Genomic DNA, 26396 nt, shown 5'->3' with positions numbered 1-26396 from the left:
CATGGGGCCACATCGTTCACCTGAGCAACAATGGGCGTTCAAAAGATATTGTGCCATATTGTCCCTCGGAAGAATAACAAAAAATAAATATTGTAAAGTATTCGAATTTTACACTTATTTTTGCATACACGTAATCTTTGACATTGTACCTTCATGAAATACTATTTTTTACCAGAATAAGAAAATACTACGCAAGATATAAAACTAAACATTTGGTAGGGATACACTGTTAAGTTGTTAACTTCCAATTCCCTATATTTTCGTTCTGCCCCCCCCCCCCCCCCCAACTTTGTAAAGCGATCAAAATATATGAGAGCATATAGGTACATTTTTTCATCAACTACTTACTAGTTATTGTATTTTAAAAAAAAATATAATAGTTATTGTTTTTTATTTAAAAAATCCTACATGTATAGGTGTGAAGAAGAAAATTGTACCTCAATGTGCTCAATTCCTCAAATTAAAAACATTCAAAAATTTAATTTGTCTTCTCCATTATAATTAAATGACTGTTATTTACTTCGCGTACAAACCAGGATAATTTTCCGCTCTGATATTTTCTTGGGAATAGCGATATTTACTTTATCCCCGCAACAGAAATGTGTCAGAACTATGGAAACTGTTTTAAAGATGTCGTTTTTATTTACTCGTGTCTGAAAAACTATCAAAATTGATGTAGATTTCACATTATTTATTGTATAAAGAGGGGGCCCCAGAGAGTAGGTATATACAGAATATCATTCTTTTATTTTGTTTGTACAAGTATTTAACATACTCTAATTCATATAGAATTTCTAATGTTAAACCAAAATTTCAGCGTCAATCGTAGAATTATAAGCAAGATACAGAGCTCACAGTTCGCCTAGGTTTGAGTTCACATGAGTTTATTACATTCAGCTAAAGATTTTTAACTTGGTATTTCCTATTCAGTATATAAAATGGAAGAAAAGAATGGCATAAGATTTTCAATTCTTTTATTCACTCAAGACCAGTTCGCTGGTATTTGAGGTTCAAAATCAGTTTATACAAATGTACTCAAACACAGTCAAGGATCACATGTACAGTAGGAGTAATAATGACGAACAAAGGTTAAATTTAAAATACAATAAGTTGTTAAAGTTGGTTTCTGGAAGAACAGACTTTGAAAATTTTCTTAATTAATATTGTCAATTTTTTTACTTTTTTAATCTTTAGTTTTTAAGATCTGTGTACAAACATAGAATCGTGAGCAAATCCCTGTATCTTGCTTATAATTCGAAGCTTAACACTCAAATATGGTTAGTAAATAGAGATTGTAAACAATTAAACACAAGAAACATGCACTATAACAAATAAAGAACACAATTTATTTTTTCGAAATGAATCATATATATACATGTACATACCTACATATTTCCGTCAGCGATATCAAACTCTATTTAAACTGAATAAACTCGAGAAAATGCCGAGCATCTCAACAAAACCTATTGCATTAATCTACCATTACACAAAAGATAATGCCGAATTACCGATAGAATGAATTTTATTTCAGTACTTTTTTGATACATCAGATTTTGCTTAATTTGCGCAGGTAAACAGTTAACTGTTTGATTTACCGAGGTCTCTGTTTGATTTGATACGTAAAAATCACGAAATACAGACGATAGTTCCCAGGTTACAAAGCATAAATAATGAAAACGAAACGAAAATCAGAACAAGCTAACACCAACGTCATGTGTGAAAACTGTCAACGCATTGAAATATTTAGCCTCAGTTTACTTCACAAAATCGGCACCAATATATTTTGCATGTTTCATAAATTTCCCTTCATACGCGAACTGTTGCACAACAAGCAAATTCATCATAGTCAGATCGATCCTTTTTCGTATAATGTCATGGCTGCTTTAAACAAAGAACCTCGTATTAGAAGTATGGAATACGAGTCTTGGTAAAATGGATATGCAAACCCGGGCGGTGGCAAAATAAAAGCCAAGGCAGATCGGCAATCGTCAATTCCAAATACGCATTATTTTGCAGCAATATTTACAGCGAATACAAATATACTGGTCCATCAAATATCCTGAAATTTTAATGAGATTGGCAGATTAATAACTACCAATCTTTTGTTTTGCCCAGGCCAAGTCTTGCCTACCCATTTTACCGGATGCCGAACCCGAAGCTATTAAACTGATTGAAACACGCCTTTCCTTTATTATTATTTTCGTAATAACTCAGATTTGAAACAGAATTAGCCCTTAATTTTTGCAATTTATATTTTCCTTCCCATAAGGATAATCTATGCTAAACTACGTTGAATCGGACTCAGAAGTTCTTGAGAAGAAGATTTTTAAAAATGCACCCCCCCCCCTTTTTCTACACTTTGATAGTGAATGATAGCGTACAATGAGAAATCAAGGATATTTTCCCCTGTAGTTGATTACAATTGATAACGTATTTCTTTCACATATGTATGTGTAGTTTTTATTAAAATCGTCCAAATGTGATGAAAACAATCAATTGAAACTGATTTTGGAGTCAGTGTTGTTTCCTTTTTTGGGAATTGGGATTAATACAATTGATTTGGACCACGGAAGTGGGAATATGCCGGGGAATTGCATTTTTCAAAGGCTCATTGGTACAGGGATAAGTAAGTCGCTGAATTCATAAAGTATCCGTTGATTAACTGGTCGTTTCCTGGGCTTTCATTTGTTCTCAGTTTTCGTATACTAGTGCAGTAATATCGGTGTTGAATCATTCAAACATGGGACTATCTGAATCAATGTAATTTGCAAATGAATTATACGTAAATGGATATTCATTAGCAAGGTTTTAAAAGTAGTCGATATTTTTTATGCTGTTGATTTTCGTTTGCTGGAATGTTTTTAAAATGCTTCTCTTTATCTGGTGTATACCATATCTCCTCCCTGTTGTCTCCTGTAATTGTTTTGAGGTGTCTGATAAAGATTTTGCTTTGGTGAGTCATTTATAATTTGTTTATTTGAATTATCGAAAAGTTGATTAACATCGGTGCATTCCTCATCACAAAAGTGTTGAGTCCAGACTATTTATACATGTAATATTTCTCATTTGGATATACATGTATTTACTCATTCAGTGTTTATTTCCCCCTTATGTTTGCTTTGTAAATCCGTAACGTTCATTGTTCAGTATCACACTTTAGACCTGATCATGAGGAATCAGCACAAGTTACGGGCGTCAGCACGCCTCAGTCCTTTCATCTCACCAGGCCCTTATAATGTCCCATGAATTACTTTACAAGAGAGCCAAATGACGTCAATAAACAATTGGGTGTTTTTTTCTTACCTTGTAATTACAACTTTGTCAAAAACATGTTATTGACCGTTATCTGAATGTGTGATTGTTGTTGTTATTTCCCTGGTTTATTAGAGAAAATTATATGTGTTCACAAAAGGTTGTCTTTAGTCTTGTCAACAGAGAAATTAAATTTAAAGTTCTCTACAAATAAGAACAAAAGACACTATGGAAAGGTTTGAAATTTATTTCTGATAGTACAATTAATTTTTTTTTTTATCAGACAGTGTATTCACTCATCCCTTCAACACAAAAAGATTATACATGTACCTGTTTTTATATTGGATACTGATTAAGAAAACAATTCAAACATTCTCACAATGGCCGCCTCGGAGATCTCGCGCATCCAACATATTACTTGTCCAGAAAATAAATTATAAAGGAACTATTGTGCAAAAACACGATTTAGACTTATCAGAATGAAATTCATTCAAATTGTTAAAATGATACATAAAAACAGATACACCTCCCACCAATCGTACGCCTTCCAGACATCACGTGACCCACCATTGATGCCTTGACAATATTGACTCTATTGACAAGGTACCTTTGGTTTCTTACACTTCGTGGACACAATTTGTTCTCGAATTACTTTCTGTAATCATGAAAGCCCTATGATACACACACTTTCTTTTATGCCAATTACAACACAACATCAAATGTTGTGTGAAATTAGGACACATATAAAATATCTAAGCCTAGGAACATCACACACCGCCAAACATCAAGTCGAGTGTCGTGGTCTCAATACGTGATCAGAAACTCTAGCAATAGAATAAATGGGTTCTGCATTTCAAAATCTAAATTTTAAAAAAAAATCCCCCCCCCCCCAAAATTGATTTATTTCAAGCCGAATTTCTCTCATTAAATGTAAAATTCATTTAAAATTTATCTATCACAATATCATGACATTTTCTGTATTCAGCGACCGAGTTATGAAACTAAATCAAAGTAATGAAATAAGAAAATAATTTAGTTTACATTACAGTAGCTATGAATCCTACAACTAAGCTAACAGCTTTTGGCCATGTGTAAATCAGTGCCCACACGGCAGTGTAGGGAGAGATACAGAGTCCCTATACATTAGCGTATAGGGCTGGTCTGATTCAATTCCAGATTTGCTAAGCGGCCCTTACTATTGCTGGTTATGGACTCGGAGACAGAATACTTGATTGAGTTTCTTCCCAAATGATGGTAAATTGACAAAAGAAGAAAGTGAATTGTATACATATTCTACAATGGTGTATATAAATCTGAGAAAACAAGAACCATGGTATCAAATGTAAACAAAACTGTATGTACAGTACATTTCAAAAAGCTCTTCATATAATACATCTGCCATTCTTGAGAGGAAAATTTATCTAATTTTCCGCATGAAAAGTAAATAAAAACAACTATTTAAAATGGTTGTAAACAAAAAAAATATCAAACAGAGTTTGTTTGAACTTGGGATACAGCTGTTCCTTGGCACTGGTTCTGGGTTTACAGCACTGTGTCACTGTTTTACAGACAGTTAACTTGTCACTATATTGTACAGGCGTAAGGTTACCTATATATTGTACAGGTGTAGATTTACCTATTTATTGTACAGGTGTAGAATTTCCTATCTATTGTACAGGCGAAGAGTTACCTATCTTGACCCCGCTCACAGACAGGTGTAGATCACCCTACTGTACACAGGCTGGCAAGATGGTGTTTACAGATTTTTTTGAGAGAGATGCAAGAACTCAAGAGATAAACAAAATGGCACATATATAACATAGACCGTCACACATCTGACGACAGAGTCGAGCCTCTGCTACACACACAGGCCTGGCTGCAATATGACGCAGTCATCATCTATAAACCATTGTTTCCCACTGTCTCAAGCTGATTACAGGAATCTTTCATCTTACAAATATCTCATTGATCTTATTAATAAGTTCATATAATTTGCAAAATAAACATTTACTAAGTATTATAATAACAATTTATCACACTTCAGTCCTCAGAAATATATTGCTGTTTGGCAAATTTGTACAATAATTGGAACATCTGAACAGGGTCTTCATTTGGACAAGTTATCAGACAGGGAAACCCTGTGTGTACTTAACAATAACCATCCATGAAGTGAATGGGTCAGAGATTTGGGTCTTCTGATTCACTCAAAAGACCAATTGATGGCGCCTCTAGCCGAGGGCTGGCAATAAGAACGATCCCTTCCAAAGACCGGCGTTAACGGGAAATAGCGTACATTGTCCCCCACCATCGGTTCTTGTCATTTCCGCCTCTTTCCTTTCCGTGGTCTCTTTCTCCGTGTGAAACAACAGCACCTGTGGTGAGAATCACAAGAGGATGTGTGCAGCCACAAAATGAATCATTACATCCACTATAGTTTTTTTGTACGCTGACCAAACTCTCTTGACCAGTCTAAGAATTTAGCCACTTCCGCAAACACACACACAGTGACAATGGAATTAGTATAAATAATGACGGCATTGTAAAATATAACACAGATAACAAAATACAGTCACTTCCCCTCGGACTCTTGTCTCTGCCTCTGGTCTCCACACCCCACAGATATTTCCCAGTGGTTTAAAATACTCTCACTCACTGAACTATGACCACAAGTATCTTATTGCAGTAAAAAACAACAATGGAGAAACACACCAGAGATGGCAACATGTAAAAGTTTGTAACTTTTAAAAGACTATTTAACAAAAAAATCCATAAAAATAATTGACTGTAGTAAAGATGCTTTGTTAACGAGTGGTCTTCTTTTTCTTGCGTCGGCGGAAAAAACAGCATCTGAAAGCAACAAAGATTCAAGCCTACTAGCACAGTTTTAGAGAAATAAAACAGACAGTAAACAAGTCAGCAGTAAATAACATACAACATAATCAAATAGAAAATGGAGGAAATTGATGAAATAACCTAACTTTGAACAACAGGCTCTCTCTCTCACTTTCAACAATTGACTCACTGCTTGTTTTCCATATACAAGAGGAATTTTTATTATATAAAATTACATAATTTGCCCCACTACCATGTAACTTTAATAGCACATTTCTTTTTATAGGAAACTCATATGTTTGACTGATGTTCCACGCTCTTATTTTTTACAGTTGATGCAGGAACAACAATGTAGTAAAATAATTAATCTAAATTACAAAAAACAAATTTTTTTTTTGTTTTTTTCCTGGTCTAGTTAGCATGGGAGGGAGGCTGGACCTTGACCTTGAGTGACCTTGGCCTACTTACTTTGTCTCGCTGTTGTCTTCCTCCTGCCGGTCCTTGCTGAGCTGTAGGGTGGAGTGTTGGCCCATGTCATTGTCTTCTGTGTTCACGTCCCCATTGTTGGAATTCAGCACCTATAAAACCAACCCTTCATGGTCAACACTACAGCTATATCCACACGCTTTATTTCCATGTTAAAAGTTACTGACTTTTAATAATTCCTTTTGATTTATTTTACTCTTTTATTTATTACTCATAATTTCAGCAATCATGTACTTAAATAAAAATCATTCTGTCATTTTCCAGTTGAAAAACGTTTGTTGCACGAGTTTACAAATACATGAAGCAATAAGAGAAATGTAAAAATGTGAGTGAAATAAAATATATGTAATGCATCCAATAAGGCCTTCGTTCTATTACTGGGGATCAGTCATACAAGATGTTTCTGTGGTTGGCAGGAGCATAAACATTGTTATTGTCAAGTGATAACAGTCCGCTACATAACATCGTCAGACAATAGACGTGGATATTGAGACATCATTCATTTGATATATGTATTCTTTGTTTTACTTAGATATTAGACGTATGAGTTGTTACAGCTTAGTATACGAGGAGATAGTGAGCAGTACCAGGCAGCAGAGAGGGACAGTGCAAAACAAACAGCGATCACATGATTCATTATGAATATCACATGATAAACAGCTGATATCATATGAACTTGTATCGATATCTCATGATCATGTGATCTCTTATATGTGGTAAGAAATGATTGAGTAGATTGGAGTAGAACAGTTTACTGATATCTTGTTATAATACCAAACATCAAGTAATTCTATCGTGGTTCAAAAGCTGAAAATTGGCAGGGCAATTTTTTGTTCTCTTAAAGCCACGTTATAACACAGTAATCAGTTTGAAGTGTGAATATCTGCCAATATATGAATGTCATTTCAATTTTCTTTTCTGGATAAACTGCAAAAAAATTCCTAAATCCACAATTACTTAATATAAAGTATTGATATTATATTGATATCACATGATAAGATTCATGATCAAAAGATATCACATGATCAAAAGATATCACATGATCAGATACAGATATCACATGATAAAATACAGATATCACATGATAATATACCGTATATTGTGACAACAGAGCTGGGTACGGCTGTGGAACACAAAAAATAAAATCTTGAATGAAACAGAAAAGGCACAAATAATAATCTATGATCAGAGAGTAAACAATTGAATTGATCTTAACTAGACAAGCTTGTTACATTGGTCATCATTAATTTAACAGGATGCACACCCCTGCTTCTAAGCAGACGCTGAAACAAGGAATGTATCATTTTGTGAAACATGGCTTAAACAAGCAAACTTATACAACGATAAAGACTGACCTACTGCTTGATTAAATGATAGCAAATTTAATAGGAAAATGAACAAATGGTACAAGATACATGATGTACAAGCCAAAAGTAAAAAATATTAACTAAAACGCATAAAGCTCAAATCTCCAAGCTTCACCGGGATCCCAGGCATAGTTGTACGACAGTCAAAGTCGGCTTCATAGCAAATTCAGGACAAAATTCCCAAAGTGACAAACACTACAAAAATGGAGGGAAATTGAGAAATTACCTGCACTGAGCCCCCGTGTCTATCGGGCGCGAGTCCGGCGCCCAGATAGTGAGCGGTGTGTCGGGAACTCTCGCCCCACGCTAGCCCCCTCTGATTAGTACCGGGCTGAAACGGCAAACCAGTGATGCAGAGTTGAATGATGGCTATATTACAGGATGAAGATGTGGATCACGTGAATTCTCTATCATGCCCAGCAGGGGGTTATGGCCAGAAAAATAAACCTGACATTATTTTGGTTTGTTGAAGCATGAGAGAATAAATAAAAGACCTTGTCTAAAAATAATTTTGAACAGATTTTCAGGACAAATGGCTGAGGAACCTCTTACAGTACACAAAATGTTCCTCTTGCTGTTGGCAGCGACACCTTACACAATATTGTTTCAGTAATCAGCAGGAGATAACTAGGGAGGGGTTGTTAGGGAAGTCAGCTTCTATGCATGGGAGAGAATCCGTTTTTACATGATCCTATAAAGTCATCAATATAAGGCAAAGAAAATCAATGTTTAGTGTCTCTGGCATCCCTTTATTTTCTGTTTTAGGGGGAAAATTGAGTTATTCCCCTTTTCAAATCTCGCTGCCAAGAGACTAAAGATTAATTCTTTTTGGCCCGACACAAAAACATGTTAAAGAAACGATGAGTACTTAATCATCCATCCCACTGAATGAAGGTGCATCATGACATACGACATAATTACTGGGTACTACATTGAACAAACCTCAGACATTTCTGTAGGAGGAACTAATGATTTCATAATAAACTAGCGATTCTATTATGTGGCAAGACTGACAGCCTGTCCTGAGGAGGAGACTCATTCATACATTAATGAGTTGGTACAACAATTCAGAGATCAATTAATGAGACAGACACTTCATGATGCTGAGTATGAAACAAAACGACACAGAGCCAAGCATTACATCAGCAGAAGCAGATAGCTGGACATGGAGTAGTCGGCCCCTGATTCTAGTTCTAATAGCCAGCATGCATACCAACATCACAAAATGCAGAAAAGACACTTGTTGTTTTTCATCCATGAATCAAATACATGTAACATGTTAACAAAATCAAAGCTGTTGTTTGTAAACAAATACATACATGTATGACAAAGCTTGTACAATGCAAAATACAGCAAACATCAAAAATAAGTATCAGAAAAAACAGCTTAAATCATAATAATTTCTATAACTTTAATTAGTAATCTATTTAAAGGCATGGCCATATTTTAGTTGGAAACTTTGATTTTTCCATTTTAAATGCTTACCAAGCTCAACAAAAGTATTTATATTTGTGTAATAAAGTGGTCGACCACAATTCTGATGTCAGTTGTTCAGTCACAGTTAAGAAAACTCACAAATACTTCTTATGCAGATAAGGCTCCTAGCATATTTTTGTTATATATATTGGAGTTAAATGCTTTAAATATTTTTTTCTGCATGTAACTTAACTATGGAAAAAATCAAACAGTTTCTATTGTTTGTCACATCTCGCTTAGTAAAAGATACTTTATTTTCTATTCAGAAATCTCTATACAAAAAATAAATCCTAGCACTAGCTAGTCAACATAACAAAGAATCATAAGCGTTGTATCTCACTTGTTAACAGGTCAATGAAGTTTAAATTTGAGCTCACAGAGTTCAGCATGAAATTTCAAAATGTTCAGCTCAAATTGTGATCACAGCCTTTCAACCAATTTGATGTCACTATCAATACTGTACAGATGAATAAATAGAAATTAGATTCACACATTGTTACACAACACAGTGAAACACATTCAGAATGGTTTGATATCAGGGAAATAGTCGGATTTCTTGTGTTAGTGCAAAGTCAACACAATGCTGTCTCTATATCTCATTAATGAAAAGTATGGTTTCTAAATATTAAAAAAAAACCCAGAACACTGGTAATGTCTCGGTATCTCACCGATATACATACAATAAGAGTAATAAGTTAAAATATCTCCTACACCAGTTGTCTGGTAACATCTACATGTATATCTACTGTAAATAGCTTAATTCTCAACTTGAATGATGTCTCAATAACATAAGAGGAGACCAAAGCACCTTGATATCTAAAAAAGATGCCTAAGTATCATGTAAATGAATGCATAGTTATGAAGAATTGTGCAACTTCAAAATGATCTCATTATATCACTAAATCATTCTGGAATATGGAGTGTTTTTTTAAATTTCACACACCTCTAATATCATTAGTTGTGTTAACCCCTCCTATTCAGCCCTTTATATATAGGCTCTGTCCTTTTTACAAAGCCATCAAGACATGCTTACAACAACAGCACATTATCAACTCTGAACTTGAATCCTTATATTATGTTTTATTTATCTGAAATGCATCAACAACAAACCAAAGTTTTCAAAGAATTAAATTGATATTTTGAATTATCAACACTTTTGTGAGATTTTCAAGTTCAGAGATTGACTTTTGACATCATCAAGCAGATTAATAGATCATGCAAAAGAGGCACAACAAATGCTTGGGTAGGGTGAAGAGCTGAAACGAATATTTCTACACAAAACATGATACATATACATGTAGCAGTATGGTCCAGAAGTCACCGGGGCTTTGTGCATATTCCTTACACCAAATATTTGTATCTGTATATATACCTTCAAGTGTTCTCAAATATTTAACCAAATAACCCAGAGTTAGTTCCCCTTACATTGTTTTGCTTCTAGTTGTGCAGTAGCGTGAGAATTACAATTATATTGACAAATGAGGAGAAAATTACATAGGTTATTTCATAGCAGATTTTTCTGTATATCAATCAACTAACTTACTATATTTCCCCATCAAAAGAAAGTTGATTTCAATCACGGAGTTTCTTACATTGTTGAATAAACTCTTGAATTATGGCAATTAGTACACACATATAGCTTTCCTTTCCACAAACCCTATTCCATATATTGTGGATTAATTGGGTTAATAGGTTTAATAGGTCTTTGGTATATACTAGAATATATGGAGATGAACAGGTGCTTTTTTTTCTCTATGAAGGCCGAATCAAGATAAATCACATATAAGGGGTCTGTTTTCTTACCTCGTGTGGCCGTTGTTTACTCTGAAAAAAAATGAATCAATTAAAGTCCTTGCAGACACATCCCCTCAAGTCAGTTTACAACTTTATTCCAAAACGTACATGTCTAATGTCTAATTAAGCTTGATCCACCCTGCCATCCCTTTCCTTGATAATTTCTCTTGACAAAATTTGTATGGTCATTTGTTTTCACTGAAACTTCGCTTCAGCTCGTGAATAAGAACACATGCACCAAGATGAATGAAGCAGAGAAGCTTTTGAAACACACAGCTTGTATTGCAGACATAGAAGTTCACTAAGATCAGAGTGTCTTCAACCAATTACATATTGTGTGCATCAGTAAAAACACTGTAGCCCCAAAGAAATCCAGAGAGTCAATCATAGCAGTACAAATTCAAAACCAGTGCTCATGCAGACAGACTGATACGAGGCGACATTGTCACCAGACAGACTGATACGAGGCGACATTGTCACAAGACAGACTGAAACGAGGTGACATTGTCACCAGACAGACTGATACGAGGCGACATAGTCACCACAGACCAACAGTCAGTGGCACGCACTAGATTCCTTTTGGGGGGCCTATGTTACCTTCTTTGGTTGAGGGTGGTGCCGTCCGGGGGTCTCACTCGGTTTGGAGGGTCCGATCGCTTCCTGTGAGGGAATGGGCACCGGAGTGGACTGTGAAGACAAGAAATGTATCTCCAATGTTCAATAATTCTCATACTACACAAATTTATAGAGCTAAGATATTATCATAATCACCAGTAAATAGGAATTCTTCTGTGACACAACTTGATATAATAATAGCTAAATTACCATTATCACCAGTATCAAGGAATTATCATGTGACACATCTTTAAAGCAAAGTTTTTATTGGTATTTTACATTCATGCTTATTTTTTTTTAAAGATTTCTTTATATTTCAATGTATATGATAAATAGGCCCAATGGGTTGTTATTTAACTGGACTCTCTTACACTAGCAGAGAATGTCGAGCTTATAAATCTACTTCACAATGAGTGCACAGAGTAAGGTAATCAACAATGCTTTCCCCCAGTGCGGGAGTAACAGAGAGTTTTACCTTACTCACCTGCCGGCCGACCCAGTCAAAGTCCCAGTCACACTCGTAGCCCTTCTGGTACATGAGATCAGTGAAGAGTCGCCGCAGGTAGTCGTAGTCGGGCGTCTCAAAGAAGTCCAGCCGCCGCACGTAACGCAGGTACTGGGCAAACTCCTCTGTAAAAACACACACACAGTTACTACAGGGGTATAAGAGAAAGCATGAAGACAATTAAAATCAAAATCTGTTAAAGGGTATTCTTTCTGTATCAGGTACAAGTTATGAAACTTTGAATATACACAGCTGTTTAATAAGGAAAATATAAAGATTTTTTTCTGCAAGGACTTAAACACTGTTTGAGCATTACACTTTTATACTGTGGTACACAGTGGATTAAAGAAACAGTAGACAGAAAGTGGTGTGCTGTAAAGTGACAACTTGTCATCATAAAGTGGCAGAAATATTAAATCTGTATAGTATACACCTACAAGTTCCTTCTAGATAGATTTGGACAGGTTTATTATTGAACATGTCAGTTTTTAACAACATCATCTTGGATATGCACAGATTATCTTGCAAAATTCTCATACAGGATTTTTATGGGGCGAGACTTACTTGGGAAGTTCTCACACAGGACCTATATTGGGGGGTGTGTGGGGGGAGGTGAGATTTACCTGGGAAGTTCTTACAAAGGACCTATATTGGGGGATGTGTGGGGGGAAGTGAGACTTACCTGGGAAGTTCTCACACAGGACCTATATTGGGGGATGTGAGGGAAGCCGAGACTTACCTGGGAAGTTCTCAACAGGACCTACATTGGGGGTGTGGGGGGGAGGTGAGACTTACCTGGGAAGTTCTCACACAGGACCTCTATGGGGGTGGCCCGTTTGGTGTCCCCAATCTTCTGGTAGCGTTCTTTCAGTGTGTCTGCCTTCAGCCCCTGCCACGGTAGGCTTCCTCGCAGGAAGTACATAAACATGTGACCTAAAGCCTCCAAATCGTCTCGCCGACTTTGTTCTACAAAAAGCAAACAATGAATTTACCAAAATGTAAATGAATTCATGTCGTACAAAGTCCTTGTTTACAGGGATATATATGCAAAAAATTATCTTTATGCACTACAAACTTCCTACTATAAAATGTAACACACAACTTCCTACTATAAAATGTAACACACAACTTCCTACTATAAAATGTAACACACAACTTCCTACTATAAAATGTAACACACAACTTCCTACTATAAAATGTAACACATAACTTTCTACTATAAAATGTAACACACAAGCTTAAGGCAAAGAAAATATAATCCAGATATGGATATGGATTTTACTCAAACCTGCTACCATCTTGACCATGAACCAAAATTTGGTTCAAGGTCACTACACTTCCTTCACTCATGAGTACTCTTTAATAGGTAATATGGGCAATATTTGGCTAAGGAGAGATAAAATGTGTAACAGACAACTTATATCAGACTTACTGAACATAGACAGATCATTAAGGGATCCCTCAAAGCAATGCCCAAAATAAACTTAGGAAATCACATTATTTTTTACATTTATATTGAATATGTATAATGAATGCTTTCACTTTGCATCTATAATGAACAATTTCACTTCTGTACAAATATCATAAATATTTCACCACTATATGCACCATGAATACTTGACCTCTACTTCTACATAATTATGTATAATAAACACTTTCATAGACATACACTTTACATGTACATTTCAAACAACTTACACTTTACATGGACATATCAAACAACTTTCACTTTGCATGTACATATTAAACAATCTTGCTTCCACAAATATTATAAAATTTTCACTTCTACATCCATTATGAATACTTTATTTTCTATCTGCATTATGTGTCACTTTTACATCTGATCAGAGGTTTGTGGTACGTACCTTTCCCTAGATGTGTGTTAATGCTCATATAGCGGGCGGTCCCTGTCAAACTCTTGTGTTCCCTGTACGGTATATGTTTGTGAGTTTCACTGTCAATGTACTCTTTGGCTAAACCAAAGTCTATTATATGTATGATATGTTGTTTGTTAGTCGACTGCCGTCCTATTAAGAAATTCTCCGGTTTCACATCCCGATAAATCAAGTGTTTAGAATGCACAAACTCCATCCTAGAAATCTGAAATGACAAGATCAGTGGGGTTAGAATCTTACAAGTTGTATATACCTGTTTTTATTTCCACTGACAAACAAGACTAGTGCTGAATCACTTACCAACTGTATGGCTATCATTAACACAGTCTTGAGGGTGAATTTTCTGTCACAAATGTCGAATAAATCCTCTAAACTTGGCCCCAACAACTCCATTACCAAAGCATTGTTCTTAGCACTTGGTCCAAAATAGTACACATTGGGAATACCCTCTGAAAATCAGAAAACACCAATCAAATCATGTAGTATTCTACAGAGGCTGAATACTCCCCTCTATAAAGCAATTACCTTGGTTGAATGTCATGACCTGCTGTCAGGTCATTAGCGACCATCTTTTCACACAGACTCTAACTGATGAAAAAAAATCCCTTAAATGGGAAAAAGGCAGACTTGTACTATTTGTATACATAAACATGATAAAACCATGTAACTGTTACATACATGTATACAAGGTGTTGGGCAATCAGAAAAACTTGTTACATGTAATGTTCCCAACTGTGCAGTCAGGTGAACTGAATATTTAATCGTAAATTTAGTACAGAAAATAAACTCAGGTAATTTTTTCACTGAAATTAAACACAAGTGCCAAAACAGAAGCTTGCATTTTTCTTTGGCCCAATTCATCGTATGATAGCTGGATAGAGGGACTAAATATTATTCTGACCCAAAGAGAATTAAAATGGGTCATTGACTGGCTTGTTTTGTAGCCAACATTAACTGTTTGTGGGTTATTGAGATCTGAAATCGATATCAAAACAGTTACAGACAACACCAATTCAATGCCAGGCTAGAGGTTCTGTTTAAATTCAGTCACAGACCCCACACTGGCTAAACAAACAGAGAGTAGGGGTGTCAAAAGTCCTCAGCTGACCGTGTATAGGACAACAGCTTGTGAATTGTGCAGGACTTTATTTGATACACAGGTAAACATGTTCAGGTAAATGGAATCCAGTTGTCAACACAAATAGTGACCAGAGTTAAAAGTTGCTGATCCTTTTTCCTAATCTCTCACTGACCAGTGTAATATGGCCCCCAGACCCTGGAACCCACCAGTATCCCTTCAGTCTACAACCTACGGCCCTACATGTTTCTAAGTACATGTGTGAAATCATATCATTTATCAGAAATACACAGGCAAGAAATAAGCTGGACATGGCACAATATGCAGAAATTAAATTCTTAGCGGAATATATACCAGGCATTTCCTTAAGGCACTGCTCACTTCATTTTAAGGTGTACAAGTCACATTCTAAAAATTGCTGAAATTCATTAATGAACTGTCAATTTTTAACACAGGAATGTACAAAAGTTTGAGCCTAAATTAATAAACCTCAATTAATTCAGCAAGAGTCCTAATTAATTCTTCATCACTGAAATTCTTTCCTGGAATTCATCATATGAATTTTTTCTATGCATATATGACATTCATAATGGTAAACAAATCTGCTTGTCATATCAAAGCTGTCTGAAAAATCAGTGCTGCTCTAGCACTGGTGTAGAGAATGCCTGTCACCTGCATCTCTCTATCTCTCTCTCTTTACCCCCACCCCCCAACAATCCCCGCCCACCACCCAGAACCCCCTGTGTACAGTTGTAGGGGCAATGAGAGGAGGTGTTTCCTACAGCATTAAATGGCTCTAAATGAACAGTGTTGTTTTGTTAAGTAAACAGTTTACTCAAGACCCAGTTACTAACAGTGAAATAAAGGAAGTAAAATCTCCACTAGACTGGGGGCACATTGATGCGTCAGTTCATGCATCACCTCCGTCAGGCAATTGTTTGTAATGAACTTTAAATTCACGGACAATGACCTCCAGATTTGTGCTGCATAACTTCCGTCAATATCAATTAAGTCACAGCTAAAAATCCTATTGTACAACTCCTAATTCTGCAATTAACCAGAATCTCTCTTACAAACAAACTCTCTTACAAATTGTTTTAAATATTACTTGGGCATATCTTACACCACATTTTACGAAACCATTCATTTCGCAAGCAAACTAACAGTTTTAAACCTAACAATCACACTGGGGTTTTAATTCCTGAAGCAGAATTAGATACCTATACCTATATTTATTTGACATGTTTCAACCAGACTGTGTCCCACTTTTGAATGATTAAAAAATACCATTAAAGAGCAATTCAAACCAACATTAAGAAAACATTTTTAAAGGAATCTTTACCGACATCAGACATGTAACCTCTTTTTAACTCAACTGAAGAAATATATAGGAATGAAAAATTTCTATCAGAAATTGATATTGGGGATAGACATCTTTGATTCATTCAGAACTCAACAGAACACCATTTAAAACATAATCATCCATGTTCTGGCCTGCCATTTGTAATGCAAAATTTCTTTATTTTCAGCCGTATCCTTTCACCAGATGAGATATATGGTGCAATCAGACACCTTGCACATCTTTAATTCTTACAAAGTTGGGAACGAATATATAATTTAGACCCAATGAATATAATTTAGACATACAGAAGTACATTTATTTAACAATAGTCCAGAAATAACCAAACTTGAGGAAATAGAATCCCGGGACATAAAATAATGCCCAGCTGTATCACACCTCTGTAAGGAGGCAATGTGAGCTTCCCTAGAGGTCCTCGTAAAGCCCTAGTTCCATTTCCTCAGTGTCTGACATTTACACAGCTTGGGATTAAAAGAATCCAATAATTGTCTCAGCATGTTTCCTAAAGACTGAAAGGAATTTTTAACTGACCAATCAGAATTCTTATGAGATAATGGGATGAGGAGTCAGATCAAGGGATTTTTTGGTCAGTCAACACTGCCCACATACACACTACATACAATTCCTTTAACCCTTAAATTCAATAATTTCAAAAGTCTTATATTCCAAACCATAATTTCATCAATATGAGATGATGTTTCAAATATTTTCCATTATATTAATGATACTTATGTACTACAATGTAATTTGATGAATTTTTCAAATCAAAAAATGTAAGCAGGTTCTTTTAATAGACCTTCATAAAGAATAAAGCAGTGGAACCACATTCTCTTCAAGCTCCAACACTATCAGATTGATCCCTCCCCACATCTAGGACTGACAGAGTTATCTTACCTGACTGTCCCAGCTGTTTGTAGAATCTGTACTCCAGGTGTAGCTGGGGGGCTCGAGATTTCATGGGCTCCTACAAAATATAACACAGTAGGGTAAAGACAGGGGCACCCAACATGTAAAAACTGAACCTTATATCTAAACCGCAATAAAAAGTGGAACATATGTATAGTGTACTTGAATAACAAGGTATATTGTTAAGACAAGGAAAGGAGACAATGATTGCATCATTCTAAAAATAAACATGTCTGATGTACATTGGCTGACTAATGCTGTAAAATCACTATCAACTCCAAGTTTTCTGATTCTTTACATTACATTCTACCTTTAATTATGCTTCATATATATTCTGTTTGCTTTGGGCTGTCTGAATGTAAGACTCACCACTTAAAATTAGTCTTCATTCATATTAGATTTATTCTGTGTTCAGTGGTAGAACTCAGTAGGTCATATTTGGGGGGAAAACAATCTTCCCATACACTTGGACACAAGTTAAAGTACAGTGATACCCTGTCATTCCTTCTCACAAAGCTGTTCCTCTAGGACCTCTTTTATAATATTGCTAGGACTGATGCCCCCCCCCCCCCAAAGTAACTGAACACAGAGTCCAGAGTAGCATTTGTTTTTCCTTTTGACTGGGAGTATCACACTTTTAAGGGTTTGGTGTGTTGTTTTGAGGGCGATTACAAATTGTGAAAGAGGTGAGGATTATAAGGTTGTTGTAGCATGGGATTTTGTTCTAGCTGTCTTATCAGCAAAACTTATCTTGTATTAAACCCATTTTTTTTACTGACATAAGATTTAGCTTAGCTTCAAACTATTGATTCCAACAGGAGACATTAGGTTCACTAATAGTTGTGTATAGGTTATGAATCATCTCTATCTGGCTAAGCTGATGATTTAGAAACTATCACAACTAGTTATTATAACCTGCAGTCAAAACTTGTTATCTTATCACACTGGATCCTGTGGAAGCTAGGATAATTAACAGTGCAAGTTATGGAACAAGGTGGGGGGGGGGGGGGAGGTTGGGGGAGGGGGAGGGGGTCGCTAGAGATTGTGTAGTGTAGTGATCTCTAACTGGTCGTTCCATACAAAGTAACAGAAAGCTTCACATGATCAGGTATCTCTAGACCAGCGTCTGATCATGAGGATGTGCTACATCTCGACATATCGGGAGTAAACATGTTTGTGACACCATTGGTGAATCAATGCTGAAGTTGTTGATGATGAAGACAGTGTCCACGGCCTTGTTATGGCTGAGGTTTCCACTATGATGTGTAGTGACATGGAGTGTGGAATGTAAACAGACAGACAAACAACACTGTATGACTTCTATCTCAGCAATGTACAGGGAATAGATCATAACACCCCCCCATTCAACATTCAACACTCCCCACTCCAGACTCCAATACTTCACAGCTCACACAATTCTATACTTACACATTTCACAGCCACATGTTCATTGTTGTACAGATTCTTCCCTGCAAAAAAGAAAAAAGAAATGATAAGTTAATTAACCTATAAATAAGCACGGAACTAAATATGTTTGTCATATTATGTAAGCTGTCAGGAAACAATGCAATGCATGTCAATGGATTAATGAGCTCACGGAAGAATTCTAATCATTTTACTACCATATACAAAACATGGTTTAGTCATCTGTTTTGCACAGTGACAAGAACATGACAATAAGAATATGGAGACAGGTTTCGGGTGCAGACAACCTCCCCCCCCCCCCACACACACACACAGAAGTTTTGATATCTGGGCAGTGATCTGTGACTGCCGTGAAATCAATGCTTCCCCCATCACTTTTACATTACTAGTTCTGTCTGGTTGTTTGCCACTTAAAACTGGATTTGTTCTTACAAAATGCTGCCCAGTGTCTTAGACAATTGATTGACTCATAAAAAATCTTATAAAATTGATAGATACATAGAAAGCAACACTGTGATATGACCAGAGGCACGTGTACTCGTAGACCAACAACTCTTGTAATGTACTTGTAACTCCTGTACTGTACTATTCAGGTCAAAGGTCATATCTATATCTATTAAGGTGTTCAGCTCAATCAGAAACTCTTTCTAATGTTTTTTTTTAATTTTAAATATTTGTTTCTAGATTTGCTAAAATGAATATCAATATCAGGCAGATGAACAACAATGGGCTCAGAATTTCAAGTACAAAAATCAATGAAGAAATGACCAGTCAACAAAGTATGTAAAAACTAGACACAGAAATTGTTAGCCTTCTTCACCACCTTACAGTCGTTATAATGAACCATCTAAAAGAGTGGTTATAATGACAGAAATCTGCTGGATGTCTGGGGCGATATAAGATAAACCTCTACGTACACACTGATCAATATATATAATCCATTTCCCCGCTTATACTCAAGTGTTTGATAAAAAAGCCTGGGGGCCTTCCATCAGAAAGAGTACAAAGCTCACAGGCAGTTGTATGATTTCAGATGTAACAGAAACTAAGACTTCTATACCAGATTATTTTGTAAGCTTCCAAATGCAGGCAGAATTAGATGACAAGGAAAGTCAGAGACAGACCGAGAGTTTGAGACAGATTGGACATCTGATACATCAGGTGAGCTACAATACCTGGATCTACCTGTAACAACAGGTACGCCTCGTTATTGGGCGCTGAGGAGCTGCCACTTTTAAGGGCGTCACACCCCTCCTTGTCACAAATCTGACCTTTGTTCTGTGTACATGTACTCCATTTTATCTTTTGGACACAATAATTATTCATAAATTTTTAAAGTTCAAAGTAGTTCAGGGACAGATGTAGAAGCTTTTCATGGCCCTAACTAATGTACAGTAGAAATGTTGTTGGTTACTTATGACTATGAGCAATACTTGTTTATTCATCAGTTCTGGGTTATGGAAGTGGTTAATACATATATATGCATAAATTTCTGCAAACTTGAACACTGAGCCATGAGTCCAACCTTTTACTTCCATGTCATTTGTCAATCTGCAGCGAAGCTCACTGGAAATCAATACAGAGCAGAGCCCCCAGTAATGCCTGTGAGGAATCACAGTTGTCTCTCTCCATTGTCTTATATAGCCCCTACCCCTGTGTGTCGGTCTTATATAGCCCCTATCCCTGTGTGTTGGTCTTATATAGCCCCTACCCCTGTGTGTCTGTCTTATATAGCCCCTACCCCTGTGTGTCTGTCTTATATAGCCCCTATCCCTGTGTGTCGGTCTTATATACCCCCTACCCCTTTGTGTCTGTCTTATATAGCCCCTACCCCTGTGTGTCTGTCTTATATAGCCCCTATCCCTGTGTGTCTGTCTTATATAGCCCCTACCCTTATATAGCACCTCTCCCTGTGTGTGCCAGGGTAATATCACAGTTCTACACACTCTCTTATTCTCTTCCTAAAAGTTTCTACACTTTCAGCTAAATTTAGTACAGTTACATGTAACATAGAATGGGAGAAAAGGATAATCTAACTTTAAAGTGAAGTACTGACACAATCCTGCACAATAACTCGATCTGGTGTCTGCATTATTGTCTCTACTCCTTGTGAAGCCATTGTAATCCATAAGAGACTTACAGAGCTAGATTTTAAAAGTACAATGCTATAGCATGTGTGCAGATTAGTGGTCATAAAAGTCTCATTAAACAGTCCAAGGACTGGAGTAAGGCAGGGACGGTGTCAGTGCTGGTTCAATTAATCTAGAGCTGACAGTGTTGGACCATTGTCCAGAGTAACATAATTAATACATCCCTTGTTCACACAGACTGAGAAGTACTGAGGTCTCAGTACCTGTCGTTTGTCCACTTCTACATTACAACATCAATAAATCATCACAATTAGCACTCAACAAACACAGCTGTACATTCAGCTCAATAAAATTAACGATATGTGCATACAAGTGCAGTGGAGGCCCCAAACCTGCTGAATCAGCAGATCTGTGGCATGCCTGTAGACAGCAGAAAGGAAGCTACAGGAGAGCCTTGTCCTGATACACAACTCAAGGCCGTGATGACAAGTTCACTGGATGGAGGGAGGTTTCTCAATCTACATGAATGCATGCATACTTCTACATGTTGTATGGGGCAACTAACCATGAAGTACTTTCTTTAAAAGTAATGTCAAGTAAATGGGAGAACAATTAGCCTGATTAGACAACACAGAAGGTCGATATACCCAGCACTGAGGAGCACAAGGAGTTCCAATAGATTGATTCCCGTTACATAAACCTATCATCAAATACCCATAACAGTTTATTACAATTAGAATTCTGAGGCTTGGCATAATGGCCACATAGAGACAGTATTTCCTATAGACTGTAAATGTAGTTACAATGTGTATATGTATTGATTGGAATGCATTAAAAAGACAAGCCCATGAGTTAACTAGTACACCTCTGTCAACATCAGGGTCATGAACTTCCCTCTACACAACCACCCTGTCTGCAGAGAAAGTCACTGGCTTTATAACAATTTTGTCTACACAGAAAGTCAGTCACTGGCTATATGACGACCCCCTCTACAGTCACTGGCTATATGACGACCCCCTCTACAGACACTGGCTATATGACGACCCCCTCTACAGTCACTGGCTATATGATGACCCCCTCTACAGTCACTGGCTATATGACGACCCCCTCTACAGTCACTGGCTATATGACGACCCCCTCTACAGTCACCGGCTATATGACGACCCCCTCTACAGTCACCGGCTATATGACGACCCCCTCTACAGTCACCGGCTATATGACGACCCCCTCTACAGTCACTGGCTATATGATGACCCCCTCTATAGTCACTGGCTATATGATGACCCCCTCTACAGTCACTGGCTATATGACGACCCCCTCTACAGTCACTGGCTATATGACGACCCCCTCTACAGTCACTGGCTATATGATGACCCCCTCTACAGTCACTGGCTATATGATGATCCCCTCTACAGTCACTGGCTATATGATGACCCCCTCTACAGTCACTGGCTATATGACGACCCCCTCTACAGTCACTGGCTATATGACGACCCCCTCTACAGTCACTGGCTATATGATGACCCCCTCTACAGTCACTGGCTATATGATGACCCCCTCTACAGTCACTGGCTATATAAAGACCCCCTCTATAGTCACCAGAAAACAGGACTGATGATGCATGGTCAACTACACAGCAATCATAATGACTGCCCGACAGAGAAATCCTCTACTTCCTAAGCAATTTTGGGGTCATATCTTTAGAAGTGAACTAGCAATGTTTTCAGTACCGTTTTAAAATAAGTTTTACTTTTTACTCTAACTTGTTTTCAATCAATTTTCAAAATAAAGCCTGCACTTGTCAATTATATTGGATTTTGATCCACAAAAAAGACACCTGAATTCAGCCAGCCTCTTCACTGAGGGATTACAGAGGATAAGAACCATAAGCCTCAGGTATGTTTATGTAAACAAAGCATACAGTTTGTATGTACACAAGATTCAAAGCCTAAAACCTCTATAGGTATATGTAGATGTGACTCCAGCTCTACAGGTACATGTACATGTGACTCCACATCATGATTGTCATAACAACCGATATCTACTGCAATTCTCAATAATAGTGCATTTATTTTATTATAATAATGGAGGGAAGTCATAAGAACTCTGGGCCCCTGCTACTGTCTTCATAAATTATAGACCGAGGTTATATTGTACATTAATATTAAACATTATAACAGCATTGTTTATCAACACCCAAAAAACATACGGCATTGACTAGTGTCACAATAACGTGGTTAACAATTAAACTCTGAGCTCGACCTGGTGGCTGTAGAGAGACTGTGGGTTGACGCTCAGAAGGGAAGCAAGTCATTGAAGGCGACAGGATGTCTGAGCCATCGTTAGCTGTCCGTCAGCCGTACACAGAGCACAGCAGAGTGTACTGTACAGGGATATCTACATCCTTTCTTCTTCTGTACAGGGATGTCTAGGCTAACAGTCATTTATATTGTACGATATTGTATAGAGATTCGTAATACAATGATCCTACTATATATACAGGGGTATTTATAACTAAACCTCAGTGACAGGTGTATAGGGACATACATCATGTACATATTGCTATAATACAGATACTAATTACAATCATTGTTATATCAATGTACAGGGATCTATGAACAATCACCTGCTGTTATGTTTATTCATATCATATAAAACATGTGTTGTAATTGTCTAATATCTCTTTCAATGTTTACTGGATAATATGAAGCTGTGTAAATGTAACCTAACCTAGTAATACTGTAACACACCATCACCATGATCAAAGAGTGAAATTCATGTAATATCCAGACAAATACAGGAATGCCATCACAGAGTGAAGTCATGTAATATCAAAACAAATACAGGAATATCAAGAACTGAATGTCTCTGAAATCAGAGCTGTCAAACACAATTCAACCAACATTTCATATTTTTTCTAGAGTGTTGAAATGAATTTCCTGAATTTTTAGTTTTGTGGCTTCTTTTCCCCCAATCATAAAGCCCTGTCCCAAAATGATGGGGAAAATTAACTCCACTTATGAAATAGATATCTACATGTTCATCTACACAAAAAAAACAGCAACATATATATACAGTTCATTGCATAATATTTGAAGCTTTTTGTACTCTGTGGCTTTTTAAGCTTTAGCTAAGTACAGATTAAGTGAATAGCCAGTCGTTACAACTCAGTGGAAGAATCTGGGACGGTAATTTCTCCAACATATAGATATCAATTTGTTATTTGCAGAAATTATTGATTTGAACCATTTCCAGTCGTGTTGTGCGATACACACTGAATCATACGTCGAGATTCCTCTACAGAGATTCAGGAAGTATAAACAGCTTGAGAACGGACTACCTCAACATCGGAGACATCACACAGCCTCACGGTGTCCGTCAAAACCACTCCAAATTACATGGAAATATCAGAGATACATCATTTACAGTTTTACACAATGCAATGTGAAGTTCAAGATGTTTACCAAAAACCATTTCATCACTTTTCTGATTCAATTGTTCCTATTTCACAAAAAATTCAATGATTAGATCTAATAAAATCTTTTGTGCTTAAACAGGTTTCCGAAAATTTAATAACTTTCAAAACTTATAATTCTCTGATATGGCATAAACATTTCATTGAATGTTATACAAATAACAATATGATACATTCATCTGTACAGATATACGGCTTTGATAAAGCTCAGTCTAATTTTTTTAACCTATCAATTTTGAAATGAGTACACTTTAACAAATTACCATAAGGCTTTCCTAATTAAACCATAAAAAATGTGTAACCAAGGAAGAACATGCATGGAAAGGTCTCAACATTTACACAACACTGAAAGAATGAGAAAACTGAAGATACTGAGGCAAAAAATTGTTGCTCCAAAGAAGAATAAAATGAACGCTGGAAATTTGGGATTTTCTCAAAATGATGGGAACGTCAGAACTTTGTTTTACAAGCGTGAGATTGATTCTGGTTCAAAACCTCTCTAGATTTAATGGATTATCTCTCAAACAATTTATATCACTTGTAGCATATTCATGAGAATATTATAACTTCATAAAAACAGTAGTGGTATATCTCAAATTCTATAACACAATACAAAGGCAACTCTCAAACAATTTATATCACTTGTAGCATATTCATGAGAATATTATAACTTCATAAAAACAGTAGTGGTATATCTCAAATTCTATAACACAATACAAAGGCAACTCTCAAACAATTTATATCACTTGTAGCATATTCATGAGAATATTATAACTTCATAAAAACAGTAGTGGTATATTTAAAATTCTATAACACAATACAAAGGCAACTCCAAGATAATGACACATGCATATCTCAAATTTATGTTTCAAATCCAGAAACATTTCATATAATCTGATCAGAATCCAAAGTGTATCATTCAACTGTTCATCCTTCATCCAGCTACCTATAATAAAGATCCTCGAAAACTCTTGTGTTGAATCATCTTTGCTCAAGGTTATTACAAAGAAGATCTTTTAAATTTTTAACAGTAGACAATATTGCCACTTGAAATCCCCCACTTTGTTGATGTGTTTACCCTTCAGACCATGATGTCCTTCACCCCTGGCAGGCTGAGAACACCAGGATACAACAACGACACTTGAACATAAATGACTGACACATGGAAATAGTTTGACTTGACACACACTAATACAAAGTGATAAGCATTGATTTCATTTCAAGTTTTATGACATTAACTGCCACACCCTTTCAATCTTTTGTTCATGGAAAACACTACCCTCACTCTCATAAAGCTTGCCCTGGACATTCCTCCCCTTAACTTATACAGTCTTAAAAATTCTTACCCAGTCTTAACTCTCCAAAGTTACCACATCCTATCTTCTTTCCCACTCTGAAGTTGGGTCCCACCATCATTGGGCCAGCTGAACTCCCCGTTCTGTTCTGCATACTGCGAGCACTTTGTTTTCTTCCAGATCTGGATGCTTCTTCGTACTCTCTCACTTGAGAGTGCATACTATTTCTCAGCAACTTATACGCTATTTCTGATTCTTTGACGAACAAATGTCTGTTTTCACCGTTTCAATGGAATCTCCACGTTTAGCACATTTACGACTTCGGTCATCTGATATGCCAACTCAATCCAAGGTTTTCCTTGAATTCAGGTGGAGGTGGATGAACTTTTCCCATACTACACTGTTTGTAAAGTAACCATCTATTTCTCACATACTAATCCTATCATTTTCACGACTCATTTTTCAGAAAATAAGACGATGACATGTTTGTTATTTTATCATGGTTTCCTCAATCGGGAACTACGTTACAGCTGCTCGGACGATTA

At 36.5% G+C, this 26396-nt stretch overlaps 1 protein-coding gene across 19 annotated transcripts; it reads right to left on the bottom strand.

The window, feature by feature from the left end:
- Positions 1 to 3483: 3483 nt before the first annotated feature.
- Positions 3484 to 26396, bottom strand: LOC128175393 (casein kinase I-like). 19 transcript variants are annotated; one of them, XM_052840967.1, is made up of 13 exons: positions 25903 to 26396; positions 18995 to 19035; positions 17555 to 17624; positions 14523 to 14671; positions 14193 to 14427; positions 13123 to 13293; positions 12307 to 12452; positions 11805 to 11894; positions 11217 to 11237; positions 8164 to 8268; positions 7664 to 7693; positions 6553 to 6662; positions 3484 to 5624 (listed from the first exon to the last, which is right to left on the bottom strand). In XM_052840967.1, the coding sequence occupies exons 1-13, from the start codon at positions 26069 to 26071 to the stop codon at positions 5570 to 5572; spliced, it is 1392 nt and encodes a 463-aa protein (XP_052696927.1). In that variant the 5' UTR covers positions 26072 to 26396; the 3' UTR covers positions 3484 to 5569. The 19 variants fall into 19 exon arrangements, with proteins under 19 accessions (XP_052696927.1, XP_052696926.1, XP_052696924.1 ...); XM_052840966.1 differs by having other exon boundaries at positions 3484 to 6099; positions 12298 to 12452; positions 25903 to 26395; XM_052840964.1 differs by having other exon boundaries at positions 12298 to 12452; positions 25903 to 26395.

This window comes from Crassostrea angulata, chromosome 3 (assembly GCF_025612915.1).
Source record: "Crassostrea angulata isolate pt1a10 chromosome 3, ASM2561291v2, whole genome shotgun sequence".
Lineage (NCBI taxonomy): Eukaryota > Metazoa > Mollusca > Bivalvia > Ostreida > Ostreidae > Magallana > Magallana angulata.
Note: the sequence above shows the minus strand (reverse complement) of the source record. Positions and strands in the feature narration are given on the sequence as shown.